This window comes from Pezoporus occidentalis, unplaced genomic scaffold, assembly GCF_034315485.1.
Source record: "Pezoporus occidentalis ecotype Australia unplaced genomic scaffold, CSIRO_AGI_Poc_V1 ctg155, whole genome shotgun sequence".
NCBI classification, from domain to species: domain Eukaryota; kingdom Metazoa; phylum Chordata; class Aves; order Psittaciformes; family Psittacidae; genus Pezoporus; species Pezoporus occidentalis.
Window position 1 is genome coordinate 1,164,872 of NW_026913372.1, and position 11,971 is coordinate 1,176,842.

The 11,971-nt window shown below is 55.2% G+C and overlaps 1 protein-coding gene across 8 annotated transcripts in view; it reads left to right on the forward strand.

Moving 5' to 3' along the window:
• The window catches only part of CDH23 (cadherin related 23), a 208,303-nt gene extending 196,369 nt beyond the window's left edge, over positions 1 to 11,934 (forward strand). For 2 of the 8 annotated variants that reach the window (XM_062611645.1, XM_062611654.1), the window contains 22 exons: positions 150 to 686; positions 1,482 to 1,598; positions 2,126 to 2,350; positions 2,433 to 2,602; positions 2,876 to 3,013; positions 3,169 to 3,288; positions 3,715 to 3,892; positions 4,634 to 4,845; positions 5,376 to 5,570; positions 5,890 to 6,000; positions 6,219 to 6,348; positions 6,528 to 6,791; positions 6,915 to 7,076; positions 7,171 to 7,427; positions 7,655 to 7,752; positions 7,853 to 7,973; positions 8,144 to 8,223; positions 8,535 to 8,575; positions 8,883 to 8,943; positions 9,361 to 9,490; positions 9,565 to 9,687; positions 10,843 to 11,934. In XM_062611645.1, coding sequence (XP_062467629.1) covers positions 150 to 686; positions 1,482 to 1,598; positions 2,126 to 2,350; positions 2,433 to 2,602; positions 2,876 to 3,013; positions 3,169 to 3,288; positions 3,715 to 3,892; positions 4,634 to 4,845; positions 5,376 to 5,570; positions 5,890 to 6,000; positions 6,219 to 6,348; positions 6,528 to 6,791; positions 6,915 to 7,076; positions 7,171 to 7,427; positions 7,655 to 7,752; positions 7,853 to 7,973; positions 8,144 to 8,223; positions 8,535 to 8,575; positions 8,883 to 8,943; positions 9,361 to 9,490; positions 9,565 to 9,687; positions 10,843 to 11,169 — 3,797 coding nt within the window. In that variant the 3' untranslated portion in view covers positions 11,170 to 11,934. Of the gene's footprint in view, positions 1 to 149; positions 687 to 1,481; positions 1,599 to 2,125; positions 2,351 to 2,432; positions 2,603 to 2,875; positions 3,014 to 3,168; positions 3,289 to 3,714; positions 3,893 to 4,633; positions 4,846 to 5,375; positions 5,571 to 5,889; positions 6,001 to 6,218; positions 6,349 to 6,527; positions 6,792 to 6,914; positions 7,077 to 7,170; positions 7,428 to 7,654; positions 7,753 to 7,852; positions 7,974 to 8,143; positions 8,224 to 8,534; positions 8,576 to 8,882; positions 8,944 to 9,360; positions 9,491 to 9,564; positions 9,688 to 9,863; positions 9,978 to 10,842 lie in introns of those variants that run through there. The other 6 variants (XM_062611658.1, XM_062611646.1, XM_062611649.1 and 3 more) reach the window with 6 other exon arrangements.
• Positions 11,935 to 11,971: the final 37 nt, after the last annotated feature.

The window sequence follows — 11,971 nt, forward strand, 5'->3', positions numbered from 1 at the left end:
CCAACTCCCAGTGTCGGGGCTCACTAGGATGGGGTTGAAGGGAAATTTTAAAAGTAACCTTCTACATTACAGTATTTGCCTTGGGACTGCGGGCTTATTGCTGCTGCCCTCCTCCCTTCGCTTAAGAGGGCTGTGTCCCCCCTTTCCAGGCTTCTCCGTCCTCCAGGTGATGGCGACGGATGCTGACAGCAGCCTCAACCAGCAGCTGGATTACCGGATTGAAGGTGGTGGCCAAGACAAGTTCCTGATTGATGCCACCACAGGGGTGATCCGGGTGGCTAACATCAGCATCGATCGGGAGGAGCGGGATGCCTATCGGTTGATGGTGGTGGCTGTGGACCAGGGCACACCAGCACTCTCAGGCACTGCCACTGTCAGCCTCTTCATTGACGACATCAACGACTGCCGTCCCGAATTCATCAACCCCATCCAGACGGTTAGCATCCCTGAGTCAGCCGCGCCTGGCACCGTGGTGGCTGAGATGACTGCCATTGACCGGGACCTCCACCCTCGCCTGGAATACTACTTGCTGGAGATCGTGGCCCGCGATGACACAGATGCAATAGTGCCCGGACAGCAAGGAGTGTTTGCAGTGGATTTTAGGACAGGTAGGAGAGCAGGAAGGGCAGTGTGGGCAGCTCGGACCCCTCTCCTTGCTTCTGCTGCTTCTTCTTCTCTGCCTGGAGGTAGGTGTCTGAGGCATGGGGAGATGATGCTCCCCTCTTGCCTCCCCACTCTCGTCCTTTGACTGCTCTGTCTCACCCTGCCCTGTCCTCTCTCCCCAGTCAACTGACTTAACTAACCTGTTTCTTTCCTTTCCGGCTCTCAGCCCACCAGGTTTGTCTCTGTGTCTGTGCTTGTTTCATTCTCTGTGCCATCCGTCACCTCCCTCCATCTCACCCATCTCCATGGCAGGCAGCCCCACAGTGGGCTGGGGGCTGCTCAGCCTTGGCAGACCGGATGCGGGCACCCTCACTGGGGGAGCAGAAGGGGCACTCTGGGGTAGGTGGTGGGCTCTACCCTTGGGGAAGGAGGTCCAGGAGCTCCTCACGTCTGTTTTGGAAGCACAGAGCTGACTCAGGAAAGAAAAGCACCCTTGTTGGAAGTGATATAGTACAAGACTCTTAAAGGTACCTGGATGCTGAGCCTAACATAAATGGGATCATGCAGGGCAGCAGCAGCAGTTGCTCCCAAGCCCCTCATCTACACAACCCAAACCCTTACCTGGCTAAGGCAGCATAAGAACCTGTTAGCTGGGCAGCAGGGAGCACGCAGGAAGGCAGGAGGTGGAAAGCAGGGGGAGGGAAGTTGTCTCCTCCTGTAGCTATTAAGTGTTTTCCCTGTTTAGCCTTTGGGGAGAGGCAGGAGAGCAAGTGCAGCAGAGAATGCAGTAGTTGGCTGGTACAGACCAGTCTGCTGAGGGTCCCCAGTGTGGGCGGTGCAGGCACCACCTGTGACACCCATCTTTTTGGGGTTCCCAGGAGCTGTGAAAATCAAAAGTCCCCTCAACCGGGAACTGGTGGCCACCTACGAGATCACCATCTCTGTCCATGACAATGCCAGTGAAGTCATCGACCGCTCAGTCAGCGTACCCAATGGTAAGCATGGGCTCTACCCAGGGAGTGCAGGGTCAGGGCTGGCACAGCCTTTCCCAGTGCAGCTTCTGAGTAGCTGGCTGCTCTCCCACCTCCCTCTCTATTCTGAACAGCAAATTTCTAGTGGGACCAGTCTTGGACCAGCTCCCATCAGTTTCAGGTTCTCCTTTAGCGAATGGCCCTGACAAGCCAGGGCTGCACTGGGGATGGAGAGGGCTGTGTGCCCATAACTGTGCCATAGGAGACACCCATTTCTTCATTACCATCTCCATCATGTCTTGCCTGCTCCTGGTAAATTGAGGCCTGCATGTGAGAAAGCACACAAAAATCAGGAGTAGGTCTGAAGTTGGCGTCCCACAGCCAGCTCAGGGCATAGCAGCTTTACTGATTGTATTTTTTCTTGATTAACCAGCACCATTTAGTTTTATGCTTGTGTCTTTGCAACCTTCCTTTCTCCCATTTTTGATTCCCTTTTTTTTCTCACTTCCTCTTCCTTTTCTCTTCACCTGTGGTGTCCACCATGGCCACAGCCAAGCTGACAGTCAATGTCTTGGATGTCAATGACAACACCCCCCGCTTCCGCCCCTTTGGCGTCACCTATTTCACTGAGAAGATCCTGGAGGGAGCCACGCAGGGCACCACACTCATCTCCATCTCAGCAGTGGACCCAGACAAAGGTGCCAATGGGCAAATCACCTATGAGCTGCTGAACCTCTCCCCGGAAGGCTACGCCTGTCTTGAAGACCAGTCGGCAGGTCGGTGACCTGGGGAGGGGGAGTCTGAGGCAGGTCAGTGGCCTGGGGCAGGTGTCTCATGTCAGGGTCTGACATCCTCTAGGGAAGGTTGTGGCCAACAGGACGGTGGACTACGAGGAGGTGCAGTGGCTGAACTTCACTGTCCGAGCTTCTGACAATGGCTCTCCTCGCAGATCTGCTGAGATCCCGGTGTACCTCCAGATAGTGGACATCAATGACAACAATCCCATTTTCAGCCAGCCATCCTACCAGGTGAGCTGGGGTCCCCTGTTCAAGTCCATGTGGGGCTGAGCAGTGCCTGCCTGGTGAAGTCAGGCATAGAGCTAGGGGATTCTCCAGGGTCACCACCTCTTCCCTCTGCCTGTGCTTGAACCATGTGAAGAAGATGGTCAACCAACCAATGTACTCTTGAATGTGTGAGATCTTGTTCTGGGCCCAGCTGTGCCCACCCCTGGGTGCCCCTCTGTGCCTGCTAAAAGTGTAAGTGATGAAACAGCCAGTCCCGCCTGCTCCCTTTGCTTGCAGAAAGCTGTCTTTGAGGATGTGCCATTGGGTACAGTCATCCTGAGGGTCAAGGCCACAGATGCAGATTCTGGGCGGTTTGCTCTCATCCAGTACAGCCTGGGAGATGGAGAGGGCAAGTTCGGGATAAATCCCAATACGGTAAGGAGCCAGCTGAGGTTGGAGCAGGGGGGAGAAAGGGAGGGGAGGCTGACAAGGTCCCACCTTGTTCCTTGCTCCCACACCTCACCTTCTGCCCCTTCTCAAGTACCAGCTCTGCCAGACGAGGTCCACCTGAAGGTCTTTATGTGCTGCAGGGTGACATCTACATCCTGTCAGCCCTGGACCGGGAGAAGAAGGATCACTACACACTGACAGCTGTGGCCAGAGACAACCCTGGGGACATCTCCAGTAACCGTCGGGAGAACTCTGTGCAGGTAGGGTTCTCCTCCTCCCGCCACCCCTTGTGAAGGTGGTCACCAGCAAGAAGGTGGTGTACCTCAGACTTTCCTCCTCAGCAGACTAGTTGGTCTTTGGGAGGAATCAGGCAGAAGGAAGAGCAGATGGCCTCAGGGCTGTGGGGTGGATGGTGCAAGGGAATTTGTGCTGCAGGGACAGCATGTCTGTAGGAGTGGCAGGGGAGGGTGATGCTATTGTCTGCAAGTGCTCTAGCATGAATGGGTGCCCCAGCCACAGCAGCCCCCATTGTTGGAGGCAGGAATTCAGCTAGCAGAACCAAACAAATAGCAGGAAGGGCACCACAGTCTGGGAGTGTAGCCCTGGGTCACAGCAGGGGTGCAGCCTCCAGAGCTTGCCTAGCCATCTCCAGCCTCACGTCACCAGCTGGCTGTGCTTTGTCAAAGGTGCTGATCACAGTCCTGGACATCAATGACTTCAGGCCCCAGTTCAGCAAGACCCAGTTCAGCACCAGCGTCTACGAGAATGAGCCAGCAGGGACATCGGTGATCACCATGACTGCCACAGACCTGGATGAAGGGGATAACGGCATCGTGACCTACAGCATCGAGGGCCCCGGAGCTGGTAGGTAATGGTGGTGGGGTGCTCTTCCCCAGGAAGGAGGGTTATGATGGAGGAGACATAGGGACCAAGCCCACACCCCATGTACTGCAGCTGTTTTGAAACAAGGTTGTGCATGCACTTCCAGGAGAAAAACCGAAAGTGTAGAGCTTTCGGTATTGCTCCACAGTACCCAGTTCCTCATGGTGTGGCATGTTATGGCTTCATCCTGCCCCCCACCATTGCCTTATCCTCGTTTCCCCCAGCACAACAGTGCTTTCTCTGTAAATGTGTCTTGGAGCAAACTCACTGCACACTTCAGAGTAAAATTAAAAAAGGCTAGAAGGTTTTGGGTGGATAGTGATAGTGCCTGAAATGCAGTATATCTCTGCACACTGAGGAGTGATGGGAACCAGGCAAAAGCCAACATGAATGTAGAGGGGAATGGCAGAATATTCACTTTCCTGAGACCCATAGGCTCCCCTGACCACTGCCTGGGCAGGAGTAAAACATAGCTAGGGGTGGCCTGAGAGCAGGGCCCTTGGCACTGGCGCATATCAGGGATATGGCAATGGGCAGGGATGCTCTGAAAACCCTGAGACCACCCACATGCCCACCTCAGATGGGCAGCTCTGCTGCATCACCCCTTGATGGGGATTTCCCAACAGTGAGGGGTGTGCTTCAGCTGGTATACTGGTTTCTGACTGCAATTTGTCTGGTGCAAAGTGTCCTGAGCCAGAGATGTGGTTTTTTTTTTTTCCTCAGAGGCTTTCAAGATCAATAAAGACTCCGGGCTTGTCACGTCCCGGCGACGCTTGAAGTCCTATGAGAGGTTCAACCTGACCGTGGTGGCCACGGACAAAGGCCATCCCCCTCTCTGGGGGACTACCATGCTCCACATTGAGGTCATCGACATCAATGACAACCGTCCTGTCTTTGTCCGCCCACCCAATGGCACCATCCTGCACATCAAGGAGGTAAATCCCTTGAGAGATAGGGGAGGTAATGACATGACAAGACCATTCCCAGGGGTCCTCCTGCCTACCAGTGGCAAAATCCAATCTCCATTTCCACCAGGGGTGAAACAAGACCTTGGTTTAACACGTGGCAAGAAGGTCATGGGGCTGGACCGTCAGCAACAGCCCCTCTCCATACGTGCGAGCAGGGATGCTGGGGCAGCTCTGGGGAACAGAAACCCCAGCAGCATGCAAAATAAGTAAACAGCCAGTCACTGCGGGACAAGCCTGTTTATAATCAAGGGCCAAAATGCTGACATTTAAGATGTTTCTTCTTTCTGGGAAGCCAGGCTTGGCTCAGCAAGTCCCCAGCATATACACAGAGCAGGCACCATGTGAAAGGGAATCATGGTCTCATGTTGCCAGCCTCCAGTTGGATTTTGGCAGTGGGAGCTTGCTGATCCTGATGCAAGGGGGTTTGGAGGGGTAGGGGGAGCAGGTGGTGGCTAGCATGCAATGCTGGGGCTGAAGGGCTGCATATGTGCAAACAGGAGATCCCCCTGCGGTCCAATGTCTACGAGGTCTACGCCACGGATAAAGATGAGGGCCTCAACGGAGAGGTGCTCTACAACCTGCTGAAAACTGGGGCAGGGAACAAAGACTGGGAGTATTTCAGCATTGACTCGGTCAGCGGGCTGATCCAAACGGCTATGCGGCTGGACAGGGAGAAGCAGGCGGTGTACAATGTGAGCCGGGCGGCAGCACAACTGCAGGGTGGCTGGGAAGGTCCTCGAGGCGGTGGGTCTGGTGCAGGCCTGGCGGGTTGCAAATGATGTGGTGGGGATGAGGTCAGCTACAGCAGTTGTGAAGATGCCACAACTTAGCAGGAATTGGGTTGTTATCAAGTGGCACCAGGGAGTTGAATCCTGGTGGGCCCATTCCCAATTCCCTGTTAAATCCCCCCAAAATCCTCTGTCCCCCAGCTGTTCTCACTGTTCCTACCTCAGCAGTGTCTCCTGCCCCACGTGGTTTTGCCCAGGATCACCCTTTTGCCTCTCTCCACAGCTGATCATCGTGGCCTGTGACCAGGGACAGCCAGCCTACGAGACCATGCAGCCCCTCCAGGTTGCGCTTGATGACATCGATGACAATGAGCCCCTCTTCCTCAGGCCACCTGTAAGGTGCCAGGATGGAGGGGTTGCAGTACAGGGCATGCAGGGATGGGGGTGTCAGCGAGCGTGTGTGGTGGAGCATGAACTGCTGGGCATCATCATGATGGGGAGCATGAGCACTGCTGGGCATCATCATGGTGGGGAGCATGATGGGATTTGTCCATTTTTTTTTAAAGCCAGCTCAGTTGTCATAATCCTCCCTTCTCCTGGGGTCTGTGGTAGAAGGACAGTCCCCAGTACCAGGTCCTCTCCGTCCCGGAGCACTCACAGCCAGGCACTGTGGTGGGGAACGTCACTGGAGCAGTGGATGCAGATGAGGGCTCCAATGCCATCGTCTACTACTTCATAGCAGGTGGGTGCCAAGTAGGGAGGGGATGGGCAGCTCTTCGTCTCCTTATACAGTCCTCACCAAGGGTTTCTGTCATTTCCATCATGTCCTCGTTGCCTTTCTGCCCTGGTCAGTGGGTGAGGTGGCATTTCAAAACTGTTGAGCCCAAAGGGGAATAACAGGGTACCCCTTTCTGCACTCAGATGGGAACCAGGAGAACAACTTCCAGCTGAGCCGAGAGGGGAAGCTGAAGGTCTTGCAAGACCTGGACCGGGAGAAGGAGCCATACTACTCCATCATCGTCAAAGCATCCAGCCAGAGGAATTGGAGCCCTCCTCAAGGCCAGCAAGCAGGCAGAGCCCAGCCCTGGGATCTTAGTGGGGACCTGACCCTTCAGGAGGTGCGAATTCTCCTGGACGACATCAATGACCAATCCCCCCAGTTCACCAAGTCAGAGTACACAGCAGGTAAGGGGTGCTGGGATCTGGGGGGAACCAGGAGCCAGTGGTGCTCCAGGTAAAATCCAGCCACATGAAGGGGCAGTGAGAGCCAGCCTGGCCCCAGGTCCCTGTCCTGTCTCTCTCTCAAAGGGGTTGCCACTGATGCCAAGGTGGGATCAGAGCTGATCAGAGTGGTTGCAGTGGATGCCGATGTAGGCAATAACAGCCTGGTCCTGTACAACATCTTGGGCATCCGCTACATCAAGCAGCACTCCAATGACACTGAGGAGGTGGCCAACATCTTCACCATAGGTGCGCTCCCTGCATGCCAGAGACACCCCCGTGGCCAAAGACAACCCCATGGCCAGCATCACTAGTCTTTGGCTTGTGACCGTTCTTCCCCCAGGAACCCTTGATGGGATCCTGCGAACCTTTGACCTCTTCACGGCTTACAACCCTGGCTACTTTGTGGTGGACATCATGGCCTCTGACCTGGTGGGCCACAACGACACAGCCATTGTGGGGATTTACATCCTGCGAGATGACCAGCGGGTCAAGATCATTATCAACGAGATCCCAGACAAAGTCAGGCAGTTTGAGGAGGAGTTCATCAGCCTGCTGTCCAACATCACGGGTGCTATTGTCAATACAGATGATGTGCAGGTAACCATCCACCTTTGAGGTTGCTTTGAGGGGTAGATGACCTTCTGCAAGCTGCTTGGAAGGTGTCCTTTGAGGGTATAAACCGCTGAGCTCTGAAGGTCCTCATACACATGAGGGTGGGGCATACCAAAGGGGTCCAAACCCATGTCATGCTTGAGGGTCTCTTATCACATGAGCACACTTCAAGGCACCTCTCCCACAGTGCAGACCTTGCTGTCTCTCCCCAGTTCCATGTTGACAAGAAAGGTCGGGTGAACTTTGCACAGACAGAGCTGCTGATCCATGTGGTGAACAGGGAGACCAACCGCATCCTGGATGTGGAGCGGTATGTCACCTGGCCTGTCACCCAACCCATATCCTGGCCCGCTGGGTCCTTGGGGAGCCTCATTAATGTCAAGATGCCCAAGCAACCCTTCTCTTCCCAGGGTGATTCAGATGATAGATGAGAACAAGGAGCAGCTGAGGAACCTCTTCAGGAACTACAATGTACTGGACGTGCAGCCTGCCATCACTGCCCAGGCCCCAGACGACCTCTCAGCTCTGCAGGTAATGGTCCAGCTGGAGTGGAGATGGCTGCTGCTTGCAGGTGGGGCAATGATGTCCCATCCCATCCTCCATGGCCCTCCGTGATCTGGAGATACGTTTCACCCAGATAATTTCAGGAGAGTGCCCATCACTGGGTACCAGAGGTTGCCACTACCCCTTTGCTCTCCTAGATGGCGATCATCGTGCTGGCCATCCTGCTCTTTCTGGCTGCCATGCTCTTCATCCTCATGAACTGGTACTACCGGACAGTGTGAGTAACCCCCAGGCTCTGCCTCACTGGCCAGGGGGACCCATGTAGCTGCTCCCAGCCCTGACAATGCCAGTAAGCAAAGGAGGTCATCAGCTTCCCAACACATTCTGTGCCACGATTCAGCCTAGTTCAGAAATTGCCCCTCTTCCCCCAAAGTATAATGGCTTCAATAGTGATAGCAGCTCTGCCCCCCAAGCATGCCACCTTATAGATATAGGGGCTGTTTGCAGGGTTATTGCAAATCTGTGTCCCCCTCTCCTTTGGAGCATCTTCTTTATTTTCTTCCCTGATTTGCTGTATTTCCTTCACAGGCACAAAAGGAAATTGAAAGCCATAGTGGCTGGCTCCACTGGTAAGCAGTGTTTGGGGTTTTCCAGATGCATGAGATAGCAGGGTGCATAAAGAGCATAGAGGGGGTGACCTGGGGGATGTCTGTGGGGTGTAAATTCGAAGTGATCCTGCCCAGCAAGGCCCATGGGTGGGAGGCTTTTCTCAGCTCCTAGGCTCCACATTACCAGCTGCATCCCAGTATGCTTCTCATGCCACCGGTGCCTTTCTGGTCACTGGATTTCCGTCCCTGATAAAGAAGTGCTGCCCTATGGTTTACTGCTCAGCCCACCAACATGCCACTCTTTAACTCCCGTCCCTGCTTCTTTCAGGAAACAGAGGTTTCATGGACATCATGGACATGCCAAACACCAACAAGTACTCTTTTGATGGGTGAGTTCTCCCTTTCCTTCCCTTCCCTGGTTTGCCACCTTGCAGGATCACATGCTGCTCCCAAGAGAGGGATGCCTGCGTTTTGTAGCCAGAGATGCTTGGGATGTGGAGATGCTGTGCCTTTCTGCTCTGCAGAGGGATGCAGCCAGGCATGCCATGGCTGCTTGCCTTGAGAGCTTTCAAAGCCAAAAGACCTTGTGCTTTCTCCTGTGGCTCCATCTCTGCCAATACTGGCCGGGCTTGGGGTAAGCAGAGATGACCAGTGGGTGTCGACACACCTCTGGATCCAGATCAGCCGAATTCATGCCCCCACACGGCAGGAGGAGGCAGCACAACCTCAGCATCCGGGCTTTGGATGGGGTTACGGATGGTGCGGCTCCTTCCTTGTGCTGAGAGCTGCTCCTCTCCCCTGGGCAGGGCCAACCCGGTATGGCTGGACCCCTTCTGCAGGAACATGGAGCTGGCAGCACAGGCAGAGCACGAGGATGACCTGCCGGAGAACCTGAGTGAGATCACTGACCTCTGGAACAGCCCTGCCCGCACCCATGTGAGACACGGCCCCCAGAGGACCCCTCGTGCTGCGCCCGAGGCCCGTGCCTCAGCTACTCTCTCCTCCCACAGGGGACCTTCGGGAGAGAGCCTTCTGCAGCCAAGCCCGAGGATGACCGCTACCTGCGGGCAGCCATCCAGGAGTACGACAACATCGCCAAGCTGGGGCAGATCATGCGGGAAGGACCCATCAAGGTGAGTGTTGAGCGTGGGCATCCTCCACCCAGGGGTCTTCTCCAACTGCTACAGCTTCCAGGTTGACAGCTGCGGTGCCGGAGGGTGTTGCCTCATAAAATACTGGGATGGGGTCAGCCTCCCTCCAACCAAGCGGTGTCCCTCAGGTAACCCACCATCTCTCCCCCTCCACCCAGGGCTCTCTGTTGAAGGTGGTCCTGGATGATTACATGCGCTTGAAAAAACTCTTTGCCCAGCGGATGGTGCATAAGGCCACCGCCAGTCAGGGGGACCGCTCCTCGGTCTCGGAGGTAGATGTGGTGTGCATGGGCATGGGGAGATGCTTGCCGTGCCCTCTGGGATGCAGTGTGTCTTCTCAGCCCTTCTCAGTCGCTTCCTGCAGCTGTGGTCCCCGTCACTCAGTGGTCTCCCCATTCTCTGCTTGGCCAAAACAAGCCAGACACTGGGTTTCCACTGAGGCTGCTGGTTCCCCACAGTGCTCCAGCTCTCGTATCCCTCTGAGCATCAGCAGCTCCTTAACCCTCAGTCTCTGGGTGGGCTCTGTCCATCACCTCCTGTCTCTCTGCCAAAGGTGGCCATGAAGCTGCAGGTCCCTACACACATGCAGGAGCACCTTCCCTCCCCTGTGCTCCTCTGAGCTTATCTGAGTTTTGAGGCAAAAAGGCTGGGACAGAGGGTTTGGTGCAGAAGGGCTGGTGAGGGGAGCAGCAACTCCTCTTGCAGCCTTCCCCCTCTTCATGGAGGACAAAACATGGGGCATACAGAGCAGAGGAGAGCAGAAGGATGGGAGACACCCTTTCAACCCTTCTGTCCCCTTATCCCTCCTCACCCTTATCTGCCTCCAGCCTTCCTTCAAATCCTTTCCTTGTCTGCCCCATACAACCCCAAACCCCAGCCCGGGTCCAAAATCCCCTTTGGCTGCTGCGGGGGGCTGCTGCTGGACACACCACCTGGCTGGCAGTTGGTGCACCCACCAGATGAGTGAGCGATCTGGCTGGAGACCATCATCGTGCTGGTGATCCTCATCACCATACTTCAGAAGAGGAGGGTACTATCCCTCCCACTGAGCTCCAGCATTGCAGACGGTTTGGAGGCAGGAAGCAGGACTTGCTCTGGACACAGTAGTGATTTCTCTGCTCCATGGACTTTTTACAGCTGATCCAGAAGGAGCTGGAGGAGGAGGAGGGGGAGCGCAGCCCCAGCCAAGGCAGCCTCCGCTTCCGTCACAAGCAGCCAGTGGAGCTGAAAGGTCCCGATGGCATCCACGTGGTGCACGGCAGCACGGGCACGCTGCTCGCCTCTGACCTCAACAGCCTACCCGAGGACGACCAGAAGGTGCTGGGTCGCTCGCTGGAGACTCTGACCACCGACTGCGGGGGCTACAGTGACCACAACGCCCGCACTGAGTCGGCCAAGTCCACCCCCCTGCACAAGATGCGGGAGGTGATCATGGAGAGCCCTCTGGAGATCACCGAGTTATGACGAGCAGTGCTGGTGGTGGTGCTCCTCTAGGCAAGCTGGGGCCGGCGGGGATGAAGCACAGATCAGGGGGTTGTGGTGAGGGCCAGGGGTACCCCAAGACCAGCACTTGGCCCCCCCTTCCCCTGCACGAATCCAGGCCAACCGGTGTGCATAGCTCCGGCAGCCTTGGAGAGCTTGGCCCCAGGAAAGGGCTCTCAGGACTGGTATGCTTTTACTCGCCTGTCATTTATCCATGAAAGCATTAATTTTTTTTTATTATTTTTTCTTATTAAAAAGGGGTTTTTTTTAAGAAAAAAAAAAAAGCAAAATGAATCCAATGAGTCCAGGCTGGACAGGGGTGAAGGTGCAGCAAAGGTGCAGATGATGTGCCGCATCCCCGGGTGTGGACTGGGGACAAGCAGCCATCATACCTCAACCACAGGCACAGGGAGGGCCAGGCAGTGTGAGGAGAGGCCAAGTCCATTTGGCATTAACAGCACCTTTCCAACAAGGAAAGACCCAAAAAAACCCAAACCAAACCTGAAAACATTTCTCCATTTTGCTGGCTTTACCAAAACATGTTGCGATGTTGAAAGAGACTGACAATAACTGGGGCTTCTGGATGTGGAGTGCTCGTGCGTGTTTTTTCTTGCCCTTTTCTTTCCCCTTCTCTCTTTATTTTGGGTTCGTTCATTTGGGGATTTGTTTCCAGTCGTAACCTTGTGGAGAGTTTCGGGCACGATCTGTTACGGGACTCAGAAATACACTGTCTATGGCTTTGGGTAACCTGTCTGTCATCCTTCCTCCCTGATCACATTCCTGG